Source organism: Muntiacus reevesi, chromosome 5 (assembly GCF_963930625.1).
Source record: "Muntiacus reevesi chromosome 5, mMunRee1.1, whole genome shotgun sequence".
In the NCBI taxonomy this organism is placed as follows: Eukaryota; Metazoa; Chordata; class Mammalia; order Artiodactyla; family Cervidae; genus Muntiacus; species Muntiacus reevesi.
Window position 1 is genome coordinate 50,444,715 of NC_089253.1, and position 21,484 is coordinate 50,466,198.

General features: G+C 47.3%; 1 protein-coding gene across 5 annotated transcripts in view; it reads left to right on the top strand.

The window, feature by feature from the left end:
* Positions 1 to 21,484, top strand: part of ATP2B4 (ATPase plasma membrane Ca2+ transporting 4) — a 104,651-nt gene that overhangs the window by 58,373 nt on the left and 24,794 nt on the right. For all 5 annotated transcript variants that reach the window (XM_065938193.1, XM_065938189.1, XM_065938191.1 and 2 more), the window contains exons 3-13: positions 2,351 to 2,548; positions 6,373 to 6,630; positions 7,110 to 7,235; positions 7,700 to 7,825; positions 12,980 to 13,015; positions 14,732 to 14,893; positions 17,164 to 17,378; positions 17,719 to 17,961; positions 18,450 to 18,691; positions 19,599 to 19,830; positions 21,165 to 21,344. In XM_065938193.1, coding sequence (XP_065794265.1) covers positions 2,351 to 2,548; positions 6,373 to 6,630; positions 7,110 to 7,235; positions 7,700 to 7,825; positions 12,980 to 13,015; positions 14,732 to 14,893; positions 17,164 to 17,378; positions 17,719 to 17,961; positions 18,450 to 18,691; positions 19,599 to 19,830; positions 21,165 to 21,344 — 2,018 coding nt within the window. The remainder of the gene's footprint in view (positions 1 to 2,350; positions 2,549 to 6,372; positions 6,631 to 7,109; positions 7,236 to 7,699; positions 7,826 to 12,979; positions 13,016 to 14,731; positions 14,894 to 17,163; positions 17,379 to 17,718; positions 17,962 to 18,449; positions 18,692 to 19,598; positions 19,831 to 21,164; positions 21,345 to 21,484) is intronic.

Consider the following 21,484-nt stretch of genomic DNA (forward strand, 5'->3'; position numbering starts at 1 on the left):
TGTAGCCCGCCAGGCTCCTCTGTCCATGTGATTCTCCAGGCCAGAACACTGGAGCGGGTAGCCATTCTCTTCTGCAGGGGATCTTCCCAAGCCAGGGATCGAACCCAGGTCTCCTGCATTGCAGACAGATTCTTTAGCATCTAAGCCACCAGGGAAGCACTTTTAGCTAGACTGGTGTTGAGGTTCTCATTTTGGCCTTCATAGGGCTATTGGCATGTGATAACCTCCTGTAACTGATGCCTTGATTTGCCCTCATAGTCATCTAGTCACCCTTATTACCAAGGGAATAGCATCTCCCTTTACGTTGTAAATTCTGCTTTCTTAAGAAACGTCCCAGGTCGATTAACAAGTTATTGGAGCTCCTGTTTCTCAAGAGCAGGCCAGCCGTCCAGCACAGCAGTTCCAAGTTGGCACAGATGTGTTTTCTCAGGTCCCTGGGAGAAACACCCCACACGGCCCTGTTCCCTAGCAACTCCGCCTCTGCCCGCCTGGGGATCGAGATGCCCTGCCCAGGAACACTCCTTTCCCAGGCTCTGGCGTTTCTTGCCTGCTGAGAACCGACTTCTCAGAGTGGTGGGGGCAGGGGGCCTCTGGCAAGCAGCCTGTGTTGCTTCTAGTGCTTTGGCCAATCCCCCCACCACACCCCGTTCCCCTGCAGAGCTCTGCTGTGCCTCTCAGCTCTCTAGCCAGGGTCATGCTCTTGGCCCCAAGGAGGCAGGAGGCCCCGGATAAGAGCATCAGGTGTCACTTCCCGAACCAGCTTCCTGCTTCTCTCTCCTGAGTGCTAGCAAGTGGAAGGAAGTAGTCTCCAGTCCCCACTCCACAGTCGAGGGTGCCAGTTCGCACCCCTGCTTCATCTCCAGGCAGGGTCCCCAGGTAGATTTCGATACCTCTCCTGAGCGGTTTTTGTCTTTAGGGTAGAGAGAGGAATGGACCCTGCAAACAGTACTCCCTTGGGTACAGATTTTCCCATTTTCAAGATCCCTGTCTGAATGTCTTCCTTAGTTCTAACCCACATCTCTTTCTTTGCCATTTAAAGTAACGCCCTTGGGTCCTGTTTAGTGGAGACAGAAGTCTGCCCCCCGCCGTGCCCCCCTTCCCCCACCGGTGCACTAGCCCTTCAGTGTGAAGAGGTGTGAGGTCCTTGGCATCAGTAGCCCATCCTCTCCTTGCAGCTTCCAGTCATCTGCTGGTCCTGTGCCTCTGGGTAAATCTGTGTTAAGTGTCCCCATCCTCTTGATTCTAACCCTCCTCACTGCTGATCGTTTTCCAAGACAAAGGTTGCCTCACCTTGCCTGTGGGGAGCCCATCAAGCAGTATAGCCAACAACCAGTGCCAAACCAAGGCTATTTGCTAGTCAAGTTGTGTAAACAACTTGATAAATGCCACCTGGCATTAATTTAAATTACATGCGTTCTCCTCTTAAAGTGTAACCCCTCCTGGGGCCCATGAGAAGAGCCTAGGACTCTGGGAATAATTCTGCCTCTTATTCCCTCTGGGAACGTGCATGGACTCTGTGTGCACACTCACACAGGTATGTAAGCACACGTGTGTTAGTGCAGAGCGTGCTGATGGTCACGGACTGAGTACCGTCTGACTCAGTGCTTTCACCTTCACTGTTCTCTCTTTATTCACTCTGAGCGATAGTGCTTCTCCTAGTGCTTTGTCTAAGCAGTACTCGTAGCACTTAGTAGGTCTCTAAGTACATAGTTCTTAGTAGAACAGTAGCACCTCTTAAAGATGTGTGTGTCTCTGTGTGTGACGGAATGGGACGGCTCTGGGTGCTTAAAGGGGATGCCCAAAGTTGGAGTCTCATCAAGTCTGTATTCTGTTGATGTCCTGAAACCTCTGGAACTTGGGATCAGGACAACTGGTTGGGCTCTGTCTCCTAGCCTCCTGGCATGACCTTGAGCAAATAGCTTATTCATTATGGCCTTTTTGTGTGAGCTAGAAGGTAGAAGCCACCTCTGCTTTTAAATCATGGCCAGCATTTACATGTTAATATAAGAGGAAAATTCTGTGTCTCGGGAAACATTTTAGTGTACTCTTAGAGCTGAAGCCTGGTGCAAACTCAGTGAGGAAGAGATGAAGTTGTAGGTCTGGGTTAGCTTACCCTGGAGACCAAGAGGAGTGAGTGGCCCCTGTGACCAGATTGTCTTGGTTTGCCGCCATTTCACACCTGCTGAGTCTGGGAAAATGGGGGTGGTTGGTCACCCTAATTGGATCTCATATTTGGGGAGGTTGGGAAGCAAGGGATCCTCTTTAAAGGACTCTTTTAACTGCCTTCCTCTGTCATTCAGCTCTTCCACTTTTTTCTTGCTCATTCACTCCACTCTTGTCTCTTTTTCAGGCCTATCTGGGAACCCTGCAGATCTGGAGAAACGTAAACAAGTGTTTGGACAAAACTTTATTCCCCCCAAAAAGCCCAAGACCTTCTTAGAGTTAGTGTGGGAAGCCCTTCAGGACGTCACGCTCATCATCCTGGAGATCGCAGCCATCATCTCCCTGGTCCTGTCCTTCTACCGCCCCCCAGGGGGAGAAAATGAACGTGAGTGCCTTGAACAAACGAGCGTGACCCTGGTCTGGGTTCTTTCCACTGTCACTGAAAAGCACGTAGTATTTGTTGACAAATTTTATTAGCTAGGTGCAAATATAATTGCAGTTTCAGACCATGAATTTTAAAACATAACTAGTTTTAATAGGAACCATTACAATGAACACATTTTTGCTAATGAGAAATGTTTGTTTATTCCTGTAGTGAAAAAATCCGTGTTTCAGGATCCGACAAACTCTTGGAAAGTGTTTTGCTGCATCCTTTGGGTTGTGGAAGCATTTTCTCTGCAAAATGTTGTTGAGATGCTTGAAAAAGTAGTCAGTTGGTGAGAGGTCAGATGATTATAGGCTTCCCTCGTGGCTCAGATGGTAAAGCGTCTTCCTGCAATGCAGGAGACCCTGGTTCGATCCCTGGGTCAGGAAGATGCCCTGGAGAAGGAAATGGCAACCCACTCCAGTACTCTTGCCTGGAAAATCCGATGGACAGAAGAGCCTGGCGAGGTACAGTCCATGGGGTCACAAAGAGTTGGACACGGCTGAGCTTTGAACTTTGAACAGGTGAATATGGTGGATGAGGCAAAGCTTTGTAGCCCAATCTGTTCAGCTTTTGCAGTGTTGCCTGTGCGACCTGCAGTTGTGTGTTGCTGTGGAGAAGAACTGGGCCCCTTCTGTTGACCGGTGCCAGCTGCAGGTATGGGAGTTTCCTGTGCATCGCATTGATTTGCTGAGCATACTTCTCAGATGTAATGGTTTCGCCGGGATTTGGAAAAGTTTAGTGGATCAGACCGGCAGCAGACCTCCAGACAGCGGCCGTGGCCCTTTTTTGGTGCAAGCTTGGCTTTGGGAAATACTTTGGGACTTCTTCTCAGTTCAGTCACTGAGCTGGCCATCACCAGTTGTCGTGTAAAATCCACTTTTCGTCGCACATCCCAATCCAATTGAGAAATGGTTCGTTGTTGTTTTGTGAAATGAGAGAAGATGACACTTCAGAATGACAGGTTTTGTTTTTTTTTATTAGTTGGAGGCTAATTACTTCACAACATTTCAGTGAGTTTTGTCATACATTGACACGAATCAGCCATAGAGCTACACATATTCCCCATCCCGATCCCCCCTCTCACCTCCCTCTCCACCCGACTCCTCTGGGTCCTCCCAGTGCACCAGGCCCGAGCACTTGTCTCATGCATCTCACCTGGGCTGGTGATCTGTTTCACCATAGATAATATACATGCTGTTCTTTCGAAACATCCCACCCTCACCTTCTCCCACAGAGTCCCAAAGTCTGTTCTGTACATCTGTATCTCTTTCTGTTTTGCATATAGGGTTATCATTACCACCTTTCTAAATTCCATATATATATGTGTTAGTATGCTGTAATGTTCTTTATCTTTCTGGCTTACTTCACTCTGTATAATGGGCTCCAGTTTCATCCATCTCATTAGAACTGATTCAAATGAATTCTTTTTAATGGCTGAGTAATATTCCATGGTGTATATGTACCACAGCTTCCTTATCCATTCATCTGTTGATGGGCATCTAGGTTGCTTCCATGTCCTGGCTATTATAAACAGTGCTGCGATGAACATTGGGGTGCACGTGTCTCTTTCAGATCTGGTTTCCTCGGTGTGTATGCCCAGGAGTGGGATTGCTGGGTCATATGGCAGTTCTATTTCCAGTTTTTTAAGAAATCTCCACACTGTTCTCCATAGCGGCTGTACTAGTTTGCATTCCCACCAACAGTGTAAGAGGGTTCCCTTTTCTCCACAGCCTCTCCAGCATTTATTGCTTGTAGACTTTTGGATAGCAGCCATTCTGACTGGCGTGTAATGGAACCTCATTGTGGTTTTGATTTGCATTTCTCTGATAATGAGTGATGTTGAGCATCTTTTCATGTGTTTGTTAGCCATCTGTATGTCTTCTTTGGAGAAATGTCTATTTAGTTCTTTGGCACATTTTTTGATTGGGTCATTTATTTTTCTGGAATTGAGCTGCAGGAGTTGCTTGTATATTTTTGAGATTAATCCTTTGTCTGTTGCTTCATTTGCTATTATTTTCTCCCAATCTGAGGGCAGTCTTTTCACCTTGCTTATAGTTTCCTTTGTTGTGCAAAAGCTTTTAAGTTTCATTAGGTCCCATTTGTTTATTTTTGCTTTTATTTCCAATATTCTGGCAGGTGGGTCATAGAGGATCCTGCTGTGATTTATGTCAGAGAGTGTATTGCCTATGTTCTCCTCTAGGAGTTTTATAGTTTCTGGTCTTACATTTAGATCTTTAATCCATTTTGAGTTTATTTTTGTGTATGGTGTTAGAAAGTGTTCTAGTTTCATTCTTTTACAAGTGGTTGACCAGTTTTCTCAGCACCACTTGTTAAAGAGGTTATCTTTTTTCCATTGTATATCCTTGCCTCCTTTGTCGAAGATAAGGTGTCCATAGGTTCGTGGATTTATCTCTGGGCTTTCTATTCTGTTCCATTGATCTATATTTCTGTTTTTGTGCCAGTACCATACTGTCTTGATGACTGTGGCTTTGTAGTAGAGTCTGAAGTCAGGCAGGTTGATTCCTCCAGTTCCATTCTTCTTTCTCAAGATTACTTTGGCTATTCGAGGTTTTTTGTATTTCCATACAAATTGAGAAATTATTTCTTCTAGTTCTGTGAAAAATACCGTTGGTAGCTTGATAGGGATTGCATTGAATCTATAGATTGCTTTGGGTAGAATAGCCATTTTGACAATAGAATGACAGGATTTTGAGTCAGCTCACGAGGCTCCCACTTATCGCGCTTTTTCACCTTTTTGATTTGCTTCACATGCCAGACGACCGTGGGATGGTCAGCGTTACGTTCTTTGGCAACTTCTTGTTTACTTGTGAGAGGATCGGCTTCAGTGATGGCTCTCAGCCGGTCATTGTCAGCTTCTGGTGGCCAGCCACTACACTTCTCATCCTCAAGGTTCTCATTTCCCTCTTGAACCACCACTGCACGTTCATTAGCAGTTCCTGTACCAAATGTTGTTGATGTAGCAAGTCGTCTCCACTGCTTTACGACCCATTTTGAACTCAAATAAGAAAATCGCTCAAATTTCCTTCTTGTCTAACATCATTTCCATAGTCTAAATATAAAATAAACAGCAAGAAATATCATTAGCAAAAAAAGCATAAAGCAAGAAATGCACATTAAAATGATATATAACATAACCACATTTATTAAGAATGTATTCCAGTAGCAAATGGCAAATTTCAACAATGCAAAAGCTGCAATTACTTTTGCACCAACCTAATAGCTTAAGTGTTGTGTGTGTGCCCCCCCCCACCCCGTTATCTGAGTGGGTTCTCCAAAGGAAACTAAAAAGGAACTAGTAAGCTATTCTTCCAACTCATCCTGATTCCAGGGTCTTCCCCCACTTTCCCAGTAAATCCTTATTCAGAATGTTATGAATCCTCTACCCTCATAAACCAACAAGGTCGTACACCTCAAAGGTCCCCCGTGCCCCAAGCTGGGTGGGCATCTCGGGAAATAGCATGGGGACGACCATGCTGGGGGTCATAAGGTTTCTATATGTGTCTTGCCTGTAGTTTTTATTGACATGCTTCATGCTATTTAGTCATATGCCTTTTTTGGGTAAACATATATAGTTATATTGGTGATGAGATGATGCCCAATCCTGCCATCCTCTGGTATCCTCAGGATGGCTATTTTACCCAGGTTTTCTGTTCTTCTCTTCCCCTGGCTTTCTGTTCTGGGGAGTTACAGAAGCAGAACCCTCATTTCTAATGTCAGCAAAGGCCCCTTGGTGACCCTTTTCTCTCCTTGCCCTGGGCTAGAGTGTGGTCTAGCCGTCAGTAGCCCAGAGGACGAAGGGGAGGCGGAAGCTGGCTGGATTGAGGGCGCAGCCATCTTATTCTCGGTGATCATCGTCGTGCTCGTGACTGCCTTCAATGACTGGAGCAAGGAGAAGCAGTTCCGGGGGCTGCAGAACCGCATCGAAAAGGAGCAGAAATTCTCCGTTATCCGGAATGGCCACATCATCCAGCTCCCTGTGGCTGAGATTGTGGTGGGTGACATTGCCCAAATCAAATACGGTGAGAGCTCTGTGGTTCTTTTCTCTTTTAGCTCTGTTTTTTTACACCTGTGCCACCCTTCCTATCGGAGGGCTAGGTCCTTTGGCATAAGGGGACTGGGAATTGCTGAGGACCCAAAAAGATAAGACCCCGAACTGTGTTAGGTTCTAGGTTAGAGTTTAAGGAGGTTATGGAAAAGAAATTCAAAGAAAGCAGTAACTGAAACTGCCAAAGACTGTCAGACTGTACCCTGTGTATCTTAGATTACAAGTATGTAATATTCAGGCCATGGGAAGGTGTTTGGGGATCAGTAACCGTTTGAATTTATAATACCCAGAGCAGAGTTTTATCGCAGGTTGTCAGACCTGAAGTTCTTTCAGAGGTTCTCCAGTCTCTCCCGGGCCATTGCCTACAGGTGGGGCCCCAGGAGCAGCCCTGAGATAAGGCTGGATGGTCCTCACCTGCCCTCTTCCTGTCACCCCTTCACCTCCGTGTACTAGGTGACCTGCTGCCTGCAGATGGGATCCTGATCCAGGGCAACGATCTCAAGATTGACGAGAGTTCTCTGACTGGGGAGTCGGACCATGTCAAGAAATCCTTGGAAAGGGACCCCATGCTGCTCTCAGGTGAGGCCTCTGACTACACCGGCTCCCTGTCTACCTCCCCACAGACACTCGGCCACAGAGACTGTGTCCAGACCTTGCCCTGTCTTCCGATCGTGCCCCGTCTCCTGCCCCAAGGGTCAGCAGGGGCTATAGCGTGTCAGTGGGTTGAATACAAGGATATTGAGCAACCTAACAGAGGTTGTTCATGAAGCAGATGCTGCAGGAGCCTTCGAAGGGCTCTGCTGGCTGGGGTGGGTAGTGGGAAAGGAGCCTTACCCCAAAGCCGTTAGACACATTGTTCTCCTTATCCACCGGGTTGCTTGCTCTTGATCTTTTCCTACTATCTGCCGAGTATAACACTATGCATGAGAGAGGAAGGAAGAGGGATTGCATTTTTCCAAGTTTATGTTTCACACCAAAGAATGACCAGGTGTTAAAAAAAAACAAAATGAAAAAACTCTTCTCCCGTCTTCTTTCTCATATAGGGACCCATGTAATGGAAGGTTCTGGACGAATGGTAGTGACTGCCGTGGGTATCAACTCTCAGACTGGAATCATTTTTACCCTCTTGGGAGCCAGTGAAGGGGAAGAGGAAGAGAAGAAGAAGAAAGGTAAGGGGCTTTCACAAGAGCCTCCCCCCTCCCATCCCCATGGACAGACTGAGAGAGGGAGCGGGTCTGGAGTGGAACACCTGGTTGGCAGACTCTGCAGGATGATGAGGACAGATCTCCAAACCCCTTGTTTAGCTAAAGGTTTCATCCCTGACTCCCCACGGTGCCCTAACGAAAACCAGATCCGGCTCTGCACTCCGCGGTCAGTTTGCACTGGTTCCTGCATTTACTGGTGGACCGTAAGAGAACGAGGTAGAAGGCCTGCGCAAACAGGCTGGCAGTGTGCTCAGGCTCCAACCCTCGCCCCTTTCTTCCTCAGACACATGGGGTTATATGAACCATCAAGGCTAAGGGAAAACTATCCAGGAGAAGAAACTGGTTTCCTGCTAAAACTGTGAGCAGGAAGAGAGATACAGCCAGAAGCGTGGGAACAGAGAGGGAATGTCTGCCTCGAAGTTAGCCCTGTCTTTGCCATTCACTTGTTCCTGAAAGTGAGAACAAAAGAGAAGTGAAGATAAGCTGTCCATAGGTTCGTGGATTTATCTCTGGGCTTTCTATTCTGTTCCATTGATCTATATTTCTGTCTTTGTGCCAGTACCATACTGTCTTGATGACTGTGGCTTTGTAGTAGAGTCTGAAGTCAGGCAGGTTGATTCCTCCAGTTCCATTCTTCTTTCTCAAGATTACTTTGGCTATTCGAGGTTTTTTGTATTTCCATACAAATTGTGAAATTATTTGTTCTAATTCTGTGAAAAATACCGTTGGTAGCTTGATAGGGATTGCATTGAATCTATAGATTGCTTTGGGTAGAATAGCCATTTTGACAATATTGATTCTTCCAGTCCATGAACACGGTATGTTTCTCCAACTGTTTGTGTCCTCTTTGATTTCTTTCATCAGTGTTTTATAGTTTTCTATGTATAGGTCTTTTGTTTCTTTAGGTAGATATACTCCTAAGTATTTTATTCTTTTTGTTGCAATGGTGAATGGTATTGTTTCCTTAATTTCTCTTTCTGTTTTTTCATTGTTAGTGTATAGGAATGCAAGGGATTTCTGTGTGTTAATTTTATATCCTGCAACTTTACTATATTCATTAATTAGCTCTAGTAATTTTCTGGTAGAGTCTTTAGGGTTTTCTATGTAGAGGATCATGTCATCTGCAAACAGCGAGAGTTTCACTTCTTCTTTTCCTAAGAATAGAAAGCCCAGAGATAAATCCACGAACCTATGGACAGCTTATCTTTGACAAAGGAGGCAAGGATATACAATGGAAAAAAGACAATCTCTTTAACAAGTGGTGCTGGGAAAACTGGTTAACCACTTGTAAAAGAATGAAACTAGAACACTTCCTAACACCATACACAAAAATAAACTCAAAATGGATTAAAGATCTAAATGTAAGACCAGAAACTATAAAACTCCTAGAGGAGAACATAGGCAAAACACTCTCCGACATAAATCACAGCAAGATCTTCTATGACCCACCTCCCAGAATATTGGAAATAAAAGCAAAAATAAACAAATGGGACTTAATGAAAATTAAAAGCTTTTGCACAACAAAGGAAACTATAAGTAAGGTGAAAAGACAGCCCTCAGATTGGGAGAAAATAATAACAAATGAGGAAACAGACAAAGGATTAATCTCAAAAATATACAAGCAACTCCTGAAGCTCAATTCCAGAAAAATAAACGACCCAATCAAAAAATGGGCCAAAGAACTAAACAGACATTTCTCCAAAGAAGACATACAGATGGCTAACAAACACATGAAAAGATGCTCAACATCACTCATCATCAGAGAAATGCAAATCAAAACCACAATGAGGTACCATTACACGCCAGTCAGGATGGCTGCTATCCAAAAGTCTACAAGCAATAAATGCTGGAGAGGGTGTGGAGAAAAGGGAACCCTCTTACACTGTTGGTGGGAATGCAAACTAGTACAGCCACTATGGAAAACAGTGTGGAGATTTCTTAAAAAACTGGAAATAGAACTGCCATATGACCCAGCAATACCACTTCTGGGCATACACACTGAGGAATCCAGATCTGAAAGAGACACGTGCACCCCAATGTTCATCGCAGCACTGTTTATAATAGCCAGGACATGGAAGCAACCTAGATGCCCATCAGCAGATGAATGGATAAGGAAGCTGTGGTACATATACACCATGGAATATTACTCAGCCGTTAAAAAGAATTCATTTGAATCAGTTCTAATGAGATGGATGAAACTGGAGCCCATTATACAGAGTGAAGTAAGTCAGAAAGATAAAGAACATTACAGTATACTAACACATATATACGGAATTTAGATAGATGGTGGCGATAACCCTATATGCAAAACAGAAAAAGAGACACAGAAATACAGAACAGACTTTTGAACTCTGGGGGAGAACGTGAGGGTGGGATGTTTTGAAAGAACAGCATGTATATTATCTATGGTGAAACGGACCACCAGCCCAGGTGGGATACATGAGTCAGGTGCTCGGGCCTGGTGCACTGGGAGGACCCTGAGGAGTCGGGTGGGGAGGGAGGTGGGAGGGGGGATCGGGATGGGGAATACATGTAACTATATGGCTGATTCATGTCAATGTATGACAAAACCCACTGAAATGTTGTAAAGTGATTGGCCTCCAACTAATAAAATAATATTAAAAAAAAAAAAAAAAAAAAAAAAGAGAAGTGAAAAACAAAGGAGAAAAGGAAAGATATGCCCATTTGAATGCAGAGTTCCAAAGAATAGTAAGGAGCGGTAAGAAAGCCTTCCTCAGCGATCAATGCAAAGAAATAGAGGAAAACAACAGAATGGGAAAGACTAGAGAGCTCTTCAAGAAAATTAGAGATACCAAGGGAACATTTTGTGCAAAGATGGGTTCGATAAAGGACAGAAATGGTATGGACCTAACAGAAGCAGAAGATATTAAGAAGAGGTGGCAAGAATACACAGAAGAACTGTACAAAAAAGATCTTCGTGACCCAGATAATCACGATGGTGTGATCACTCACCTAGAGCCAGACATCCTGGAATGTGAAGTCAAGTTGGCCTTAGGAAGCATCACTACGAACAAAGCTAGTGGAGATGATGAAATTCCAGTTGAGCTATTTCAAATCCTGAAAGATGATGCTGTGAAAGTGCTGCACTCAATATGCCAGCAAATTTGGAAAACTCAGCAGTGGCCACAGAACTGGAAAAAGTCAGTTTTCAATCCAATCCCAAAGAAAGGCAATGCCAAAGAATGCTCAAACAATTGTTCTTATCTCACACGCTAGTACAGTAATGCTCAAAATTCTCCAAGCCAGGCTTCAGCAATACGTGAACCGTGAACTTCCAGATGTTCAAGCTAGTTTTAAAAAAGGCAGAGAAACCAGAGATCAAATTGTCAATATCCACTGGATCATCGAAAAAGCAAGAGAGTTCCAGAAAAACATCTATTTCTGCTTTATTGACTATGCCAAAGCCTTTGACTATGTGGATCACAATAAACTGTGGAAAATTCTGAAAGAGATGGGAATACCAGACCACCTGACCTGCCTCTTGAGAAACCTGTGTGCAAGTCAGGAAGCAACAGTTAAAACTGGACATAGAACAACAGACTGATTCCAAATAGGAAAAGGAGTACGTCAAGGCTGTATATTGTCACCCTGCTTATTTAACTTATATGCAGAGTACATCATGAGAAACCCTGGGATGGAGGAAGCACAAGCTGGAATCAAGATTGCTGGGAGAAATATCAATAACCTCAGATATGCAGATGACACCACCCTTATGGCAGAAAGTGAAGAAGAACTAAAGGGCCTCTTGAGGAAAGTGAAAGAGGAGAGTGGAAAAGTTGGCTTAAAACTCAACATTCAGAAAACTAAGATCATGGCATTCGGTCCCATCACTTCATGGCAAATAGATGGGGAAAGAGTGGAAACAGTGGCTGACTTAATTTTCTGGGCTCCAAAATCACTCCAGATGGTGACTGCAGCCATGAAATTATAGATGCTTACTCCTTGGAAGGAAAGTTATGACCAATCTAGCCAGCATATTAAAAAGCAGAGGCATCACTTTGTCAACAAAGGTTCGTCTAATCAAGGCTATGGTTTTTCCAGTGGTCATGTATGGATGTGAGAGTTGGACTGTGAAGGAAGCTGAGTGCTGAAGAATTGATGCATTTGAACTATGGTGTTGGAGAAGACTTTTGAGGGTGCCTTGGACTGCAAGGAGATCCAACCAGTCCATCCTAAAGGAGATCAGTCTTGGGTGTTCATTGGAAGGACTGATGCTGAAGCTGAGACTCCAATACTTTGTCCACCTGATGTGGAGAGCTGACTCATTTGAAAAGTCCCTGATGCTGGGAAAAATTGAGGGCGGGAGGAGAAGGGGATAACAGAGGATGAGATGGTTGGATGGCATCAATGGACATGGGTTTGGGTGTACTCCGGGAGTTGGTGATGGACAGGGAGGCCTGGCATACTGCAGTTCATGGGGTCGCAAAGAGTCGGACATGACTGAGCGACTGAGCTGAACTGAACTATTCCTGAAAGAAGGAAAAACAGAAGGCAGAAAGATAACAAACCAAATCTGCACCTTTCCCTAAGCATTCCTTCTCTTGGAGGGGAGAAGGATTTGTACCATTTGGCTGGAGGAGCATCTTGGTCTATTTAGGGAAGGGCAGTTAATGAAAAGGCAACAAAGCTCATTCAGTTAGGAAGCAGACTATTTCTGCAGCTGCCTTCAGAGTGAATAACAAGAAGGCTTGCCTGGTGCTGGTGAGCTGACATGGAGGCACCTTGCATGGCCTTTTCCACCAGGCGGAAACAGTTCAGACCTCTCACTTCCTAACCCCCACCCCATTTTTCCAAGTGGTTTGACTCGGGCCAGAAGCACCTCCCAACAGCAACTGTGCTCCAGGAGAAAGCAGCTCAGAAAGGCGTGTGCACTCCCCTGCATGAATGACCTGGTTGATACCCCAGGGATTTGTGATGAACCTCTAATAAAAATGGGGATAAATAGAGGTGTGAGCTTCCTTTACATCCCCTTCGCTGCAACTCAGACCCTTTGCTGTCACCCTTTTAGGCTCTGAACAGGATCGGCAAATTGGATATCTGATCTCTGAATAGTCATTTTGGGTCCCCACCCCATTTTTTTCTTTCTTGTTCAAACAGGTAAAAAACAAGGAGTCCCTGAAAATCGCAACAAAGGTAACCTTTCCACTCACTCATTTACCATCTCTACCTGCTCACACTCAAACCAGACCTTTCCAGGCCATCTGCCTTCCCACTGTTACTCTCCATAAATCTGTTATCTGCTCCTGTGGCCCAGATGCCTCATCCTGAGGACGGTGCAGAGATCTGGGGGTGGACCCAAGCTGCCAAACCCAATCTAAGGTGGGACAGCAGCACCCTCTGCTGTTAGCTCAAGGGGCCTCCTGTCAAGATTTCTCTCGGGAAGCCTGTGCGGTGATCTGCTCTTCCCAGGGTGCTGACCTCCTTGCTTCATTGCCCTTGGCCAGAGTTAAAGAGCAAGGATCGCTAGTCTCTGGGTTGGAAGCCTTCAGGGTCCTTGTGGGGAGGGGCTGGGATGGGCAGTCCCTGCACCCTCTTCTTCCTCTTCTGGTGCCGTCTTCCCTTCCAGACACGTCTCAGCTAGTCTTCTCTGGGTGCAGAGAGCCCTTTGTCTGTAAGCTCTTTCCCCACTTCTTTGTTCTCTCCACAGTCTGATTTCTTCTTCCTGATCTGATTTGTGTTTCTCTTTTGGTGGCTGTGTTTACGTCCTGTCTCTGTCTTATTTGTGAGTCTGACAGCAGAGACAATCTCTCAGGAGAGCAGAGCTCTGCGGGGTGAAGTTGGAGGGGTGCTGGGGACCAGCAGGAACTGCTCTCTTGAGACAGCTCCTGGAGACTTTTTTCCTTTCATAACCCACATCATAATAGGTTTTCGAAATAAAGACATCACACTGGAAAACCAGGACTCAACAAAAGTAATTCTTAAATTTCAGCTCTCTTTAGCTCTTCTTTTTAAAGCAAAAATGGATTTCGATGTCTGTCTTTATCCCTGCCTTCTCTTGTTCCAGGGAGTCCCTCACACCAACTTCTTCCCGTAGGGAAAGGTACTCTGTACCTCCCTACCTTCATCAGGGGAGAAAGGAGATTTCCTTCCCCTATTGTTCAACTAATGTAAGAGGGAACTGGAAAATACCCTGTGTCTGGGGTCTGTGTTTCTTCCATGACATTCTATACCTACGTAGAGAGAGAGGGGAACCTTTTAAAGAGCCCACTAAGACCCTATTTGGTTTCCCATGTGGCTCTGTGGTAAAGAAACTGCCTGCCAATGCAGGAGACATAAGGTTTGATCCCTGGGTCAGGAAGATCTCCTGGAAAAGGAAATGGCAACCCACTCTAGTATTCTTGCCTGGGAAATCCCATGGACAGAAGATCCTGGTGGGCTACTGTCCATGAGGTCACTAAAGCGTTGGACACGACTTAGCAACTAAACAACAAGACCTTTATGCTCTAGGAACATTTACCAACCTTCCGCTACAGCCCCTTTCTGCAGTAAAGATTCACTATTTTAAGCACTGAATTCCAAGAAGGATGGCTGTAGCTAATAGCACTCAGTGGCAGAACAAATCCTTTTGCTGGAATAAAGCTGGCTCAGGGCTCTGAGACAGCGCCAGGAAGCTGCCACTGAGGAGGAGATCCATCCATTTCACCTCCAGTTGTTCAGATACCATATTCCCAAGGCCCTAAGAGAAGGTCAAGCTCCCTGTCTGGCATGGGGTGAGGGAGGTCAGATCTGATGTCAGAGGTCCAAGGTGTGTTCCAGAAACAGACAGAAGGGTTTGTTAGTTTCCCCTTGCCTACTACTCAGGGCTACTGCCTGGCCTGCTGACCTGTCCTCTTCGTGTGTGCACCCTAGCAAAGACCCAAGATGGAGTGGCCTTGGAAATCCAGCCACTCAACAGCCAGGAGGGGATCGACAGTGAGGAAAAGGAGAAGAAGGCCGCCAAGCTGCCCAAAAAGGAGAAGTCCGTGCTGCAGGGCAAGTTGACTCGCCTGGCCGTCCAGATTGGGAAAGCTGGTAAGTAGGGTGGAGTCTTCTCAGGGTGTTCGTCAGTCTTACTCTGGATCCTCGCCACTTTGATTGCCTCCTTTCTATACCAACCAGGTCTGGCAGGAAGGAGCCAAAAATTCCAAGTGGCTGGTGCAGTTCAAGAATTTGTGTCCCTCCCTGTGACTGTTGGATCCTTGGCTTAGCAGAGAGACATCTCTTCCTATTTAGGGTTAAAGGCCTAAAATAAATGGCAGATTAACATTAGCAAGAAGGAAGACTTTAATAACTACTCACCTGCTCAAGTATTGGCTTGAAAATTCCTGAAGGATAGAGAAGGCTGCTGTTGGCTGGGAGCAGTTATCTAGCATAGGAATGGCCGGGCACAGAGCAGTCAGTTCAAAATGAGGACTGGAAGGCAAAGGAAGACAGTGATTAAAGAGGTGCTTTGCAGAGCTCACTAAAGGTACTCCTGTGCATCGTGAGAGGAAACAGCTTCTCCATGCCTGACTCTGGAGAGGGTGGTGAGTAGAGGGCGGGGAGGGACAGAGCTGGAAGAGGCAACAAAAGGAAGATTGCTCCCTCAGTGGGTATCCCTCCAAGCAGTCTTCTCCTGATGTTTACTTCCTGACCCCACCTCTGTGTTCACTAGAGTCTAGCCCAATACATCTCTCTGTGTACTGTTCACCTGGGACCTTGTTACAATGCAGATTCTGATTCAAGCAGCCTGGGTGGGACCTGTGTTCCTAACAAGCCCCAGGTGATGCCAGCACTGCTACCCTGCTGAGCACATAGTGAGAGGCAAGAACCTACGGCGATCCACTTAGGCATTCAGCTCCTTGGCCACATTAGCCTGTTTCAGGTCACCACATGTGGCCAGTGGCTCCCTATTGGACAGTGCAAACAGAGAGCATTTTGAGCATCACAGACTTCTGCAGAGCGTCAGCTGGGCCTCGTCATTCAGTTCCAGTACCCAGCTAATTTTGACCACCATGAAAATCCTTGCAAATAGACAACAGATGAACAAGAAAAATTGAAGTATGAAATCAAATCATTGAGCCTGGCACACAGGTTTGAAGCATCAAACACTTCTGCCTAAGGCCTCCTGTCATGCTGCTAATCCCCACCTTATTCTTTAGGGAGAACAGGCCACTGAGGGCTAGTCACTGGTCTCTGGACTTCCCACATCAAGCCAGGCCAAGGACCAGAAGGACACAGGGAATGCACTACCCTGAGAGTGAAGACCTCCTAAAGTTTGCACCCTTGCTCGGTGCCTTGCTTGTCCTGACCCTGAATATGCCTCCACTGATGTAATCACCTCTAGCTTTGCTCTGATTTCCCTGAATCATTGGGCCCTCAGGAAAAGCAAAGAAACGAATCAGAAAGCAGAACTCTTCCCAGATATTGTGTCACAGGTAGTCACAGGTGCCCAAGTATTGATCCCCCAGCTCTCAGAGTAGCCAGGCAATACGTAAAGTGTTAGAGCCCCCAAGCCAGTTGTTTTCTGACCCAGAGCTTATTCTTCCATTGTAGGATGTGTAGGATGAGCAGCTGTCACAGTTTGCTTGACTTCTCAGTTCCAGCACTGAAAGCCCCACAACCCAGGACCCTGCTCAGCCTCAGGCACACCAGGATGCTTGGTACCCGCTGGTGTGCCCTCATCGCCTCATAAAAGAGGATGATAGTAGTCGCTTGTCTCGCAGGGTTGTTGTGAGGATTAATGAGTTACTACCTTGAAGTGCTCGCCTGGCTCATAGTAAGCACTACCCTAACAGTTGCATTGCTGTCATCTTCTGTCTGTGCCACGTCAGGAGAAAGGCTGGGAGGCACTCTTCTAAGGATTAGTTATGTGGGTCTTGTGCTAACACCCATAGGGCATGACTGTGAACACGCTGTGAATTCCATGACATTTTCAGTCTACTAGAGAAGTCAATAAACTACTAGGAAAGAGTTAACAGTAGTCACTACATTATGATTTGTATTTGGGAAGATAGTAGCTCTGAGATAGAATCTTAAAATGCTGTTTTTGGAAAACTAGACCAACCCCCTTATTTATAAATGAGGAAATAGGCTCAGAGAGGGGGTCAAGACCAGTCCAAAGCCACGAGTCAAGTTGGTACAGCACCGAAACTAGTACCCATGTCTTTAGAATGCAAAACCATGTCTTTCGCCTGCACCATAATGTACAAGTACCAGAGAATAGCTAGGGCCTTGGGGTATGACGGGATAGGTATCCGTCTCTGCTTAGGGCCCTGGGAATGCCCTCAAGCCTGGGTTCACGCGATTTGTTTCCTGGACAGGTCTGATCATGTCTGCAATCACAGTTCTCATCCTGATTCTGTACTTCGTGATCGACAACTTTGTGATCCAGCGCAGACCGTGGCTGGCCGAGTGTACCCCCATCTACGTCCAGTACTTTGTCAAGTTCTTCATCATTGGCGTCACAGTGCTGGTAGTGGCTGTGCCCGAGGGGCTACCCCTGGCCGTCACCATCTCACTGGCTTACTCTGTGAAGGTGAGACGGGGTGAGACTCTGCTCTTTCAGAACACAGACCAGAGGGAAGGGCCCCAAGTAGCTCTGGTGAAAGGATGGCCACTTTGTCTTCGTAAACTCTTGGGGATGCCTTCCAGGAGCACAAACCACTGGCACTTTGGAAGGACCACCTGGATCAACTGCATCAATGTTTACCTAACCCAGTAGCATCTTAAGAGGATTTACAAAAATGATATCTTGCATTTTTGTATGGGAGCAGAAAATGAAATGTGGAGAGTTACTGGCTAGGAAATGGCCTTAGACCTGTATTTTGGACAGCTCAGTTGGTCCCCTCTCAAGTCTTATCTATTCTCCTTTGTAGAAAATGATGAAAGACAATAATCTGGTGCGGCACTTGGATGCTTGTGAAACCATGGGCAATGCCACAGCCATTTGCTCTGATAAGACGGGCACGCTGACCATGAACCGCATGACCGTGGTGCAGGCCTATGTTGGAGACACTCGTTACCATCAGATCCCAAACCCTGAGGACCTTGTGCCCAAGGTCCTGGACCTTATTGTCAACGGTATTTCCATCAACAGTGCCTACACCTCTAAGATTCTGGTAAGCTCTTCTTTTGCCAGGACAGTTAAAGTGGGTAGTTGGAAGGAACCATTGATTTTCTCTTGTTTATTCTGCCTGAATTGCCATCCCAATTCACATTTCCCAGTCCCCAGTGAACGTGTTGGGGGTGAGACTAGGAAATAATCTGTGAAAGTAGATTGGGAGATGGGGTGGGGGTGTGAGGCAGGTAGGAATCTGTGGCTGTGAAATCACCACATTATCTCTAAAAGGCATTATCTCTAAAAAGAGGCCTCATGCTGGTACCAGAATTGAGCTTATCACGAATAAATCATTTAGTTCCGGGAAGCTAAGAAAGAGTGTTGGAGGCACCACCAGCACCAGCCCCATGGCGGCTAAAAAGACCCCAGGCCCTGGGTGGCTCAGGGGCCAAGTCCCCACGGCCATGGCCCACGCGCGGAAGCCTCCTGAGTGCGCCCTTCCCCGGCTGGCCCCTCGCCCAGCCCTCCCACCAGTGCGTTTCTTTCCAGCCTCCCGAGAAGGAGGGCGGCCTGCCCCGGCAGGTGGGCAACAAGACCGAGTGCGCCCTGCTGGGCTTCGTCGCGGACCTGAAGCAGGACTACCACGCCGTGCGCAGCGAGGTGCCCGAGGAGAAGCTCTACAAGGTGTACACCTTCAACTCGGTGCGCAAGTCCATGAGCACGGTGGTGGAGAGGCCGGGCGGCGGCTTCCGCATGTACAGCAAGGGCGCCTCCGAGATCATCCTGCGCAAGTGAGCCCCCAGCGGCCGCCCCGGCGTCGCCCTCAGGGAGGTCTGGCTGTCAGCCGCGCGCTCAGCCACCGGGTCGCAGCGGGCCCTCCTTCCGGGACAAAACCTAAGCTTGGCCCTGGCCGAGCGGTTGTGCACTTTGGATACTATACTTACACTTCCCAGCTCGGGGAGGCAGATGCTGCCATTACCCCTGCTTTACCGATGAGGAAACAGGTGTAGTGAAGTTCAGAAACTTGCTAGAGGTGACACAGCGGATAGTGGTGCAGGCAGGATCCGGACCTGGGCAATCCATGCTTCCATTTCCTATTCTGAAGAGATAATACCCGCGTGTCCTACATTTAATCATTGGATTAAATGATTCAGTGTGTGAAAAATGCCTTGCACATAGTAAGCACTAGAAATGTTAGTTCTGTCTTCCTTTTCCTCTTCACTCTCAGTTCTGATCACAGGAAGTTGCATAATCAAAGCGGCCAGACGGTCCATAGGGTATTAAAGTTGACCTATGTGGATACAGGGCCAGTAGCTAAAAACCAGTGCCCCAGCATGGGTTTAGCCCCAGCATGGATGACTCTTTGTCACTGCCCACACCCTCTGCCCTGAGCCCTCTATATACTGGGGATTGAGAAGGGCGCTCTACCATTGAGAAGCTCAAAAGAGCAGGCGACCCACGAATGACTTGGTGTTGCGTTCCCAGATGAATAGGCGCAGACGACAGGGCAATACGCTCTGCCCACCTATCAGCCACCCCACCTTGGATACAGGGGCTCCGCTTTGGGTGATAAGTGGAGATTTACGGCCACATAGTAATGTCCTTAGCAGTCATGCGGAGTGGTCAGGGTGTCTGTAATGTGTCAAAGCACACTGGGCGGGAGGTGGGGTGCTGTGTTCTGACTGTGCACCTTCCCAGGTGTAATCGAATCCTGGACAAAAAGGGGGAGGCAGTGCCATTCAAGAATAAGGACCGAGATGAGATGGTCCGCACCGTCATCGAGCCCATGGCCTGCGAGGGACTGCGGACTCTCTGCATCGCTTACCGGGATTTCAATGATGGAGAGCCCCCATGGGACAATGAGAGCGAGATCCTCACTGAGCTGACCTGTATCGCAGTGGTGGGCATCGAGGACCCTGTGCGCCCGGAGGTGAGGCTTTGACTCGGGAACAGGGCTGGGAAGCATGAAGGGGAGGCTGCCAATGGCCGCGGCCCCTGCACTGGCCTGCTGTGACCTAATGAGCAGCCACACAGGAGTCACAGGAACTGCAGTACCAGCTCCTTTTCTAGCTGTGACTTAGGAAACTTAAGCAAGTCACCTAACTGTTTCTCATTTGCTGGGATAGATGTTTCTGTGCTTCCTGCTTCACAGAACTACTGTAGCATACTGAACTAATGAAAAGTGGCAATCCCGCTGCCTGTGGGTCATGCCATCTGAGGGGTGAGAAACATAGGTTTTACTGGGCTAATAAGAACAGTTTGGCACTCAAGAATAGTGAGGAGATGGAATTAATTGAGATGCCTGCTTTGGCCCTAGTCACGTCCTTTGAATCAACACGTTCTTGTCAGGCACCCGTAGAGTAGCTCAGCACTACTCTCCACTGTTGGAGGCATGACAGGGTGTCATGCAGGTGGGAAACTTAAAAGAACTGATATGGTTGGAATATGTGCCAGGAGTGGAAGACTTCTGCTGGAAAGGAAGGCAGAGGCAAAATCTCAAAAGGTCTAGCGTGCCCTGCTAAGAAATCTAGATTGTAAGTGAGAGAGTAAGCTTTTACACCTGGCTCCTGAAGCAGATTTCCCCTTCTACTCGTGGTACATGCCTTCATGCCAAGTCACTCAGTTGTGTCTGACGCTGCAACCCCATGGACTGTAGCCCGCCAGGCTCCTCTGTCCATGGGATTCTCCAGGCAAGAATACTGGAGGGGGCTGCCATGCTCTCCTCCAGGGGATCTTCCCGACCCAGGGATCAAACCTTATGTCTCCTGTATTGGCAGGCGGGTTCTTTACCACTGGTGCCACCTGGGAAGCCCTCAACTCATGGTGCAGTAAAGTGAAAGAAAGTGAAGTCGCTCAGTCGTATCCGACTTTGCGACTCCATGGACTGTAGCCTACCAGGCTCCTCCATCCGTGGGATTCTCCAGGCAAGAATACTGGAGTGGGCTGCCATTTCCTTCTCCAGGAGATCTTCCCAACCCAGGGATTGAACCCGGGTCTCCCGCATTGCAGGCAGACGCTTTACCATCTGAGCCACCAGGGAAGCAATAAGGTGCAATAAGGCAAATTCAAATGTGAGTTTCATGGGTAGGTCAGAAGTAAGGTGGCACCAAGCAATATAGAACTGACCAGACTCGGCCTGCACCCCATGGTTCTACTTCCAGGGTGCCTCTCTCCTGTCCACAGCGAAGGGACAGCTGAACAGAAGCCGGTGACCAGGCCTCATCACCCCCACCTTCTCCTTTCCACTTGCTTCACCCTCCGCAGGTGCCAGAAGCTATTGCCAAATGCAAACGAGCTGGCATCACTGTCAGGATGGTGACGGGGGACAACATCAACACAGCCCGTGCCATCGCCACCAAGTGTGGCATCGTGACACCTGGGGATGACTTTCTGTGCTTAGAAGGCAAAGAATTCAATCGCCTCATCCGAAACGAGAAGGGCGAGGTGAGCTTTAGGTGGTGGGAATCAGAGCCTCCTTCATCAGGGGAGGGCTGATGCGTGTGTAAGGCATCCAGTACAGGTGGGAGAAAGTAGGTGGTTTTTAAATTAAAATCTATTCATAGTGAAACGTGCCTTTTACCAAA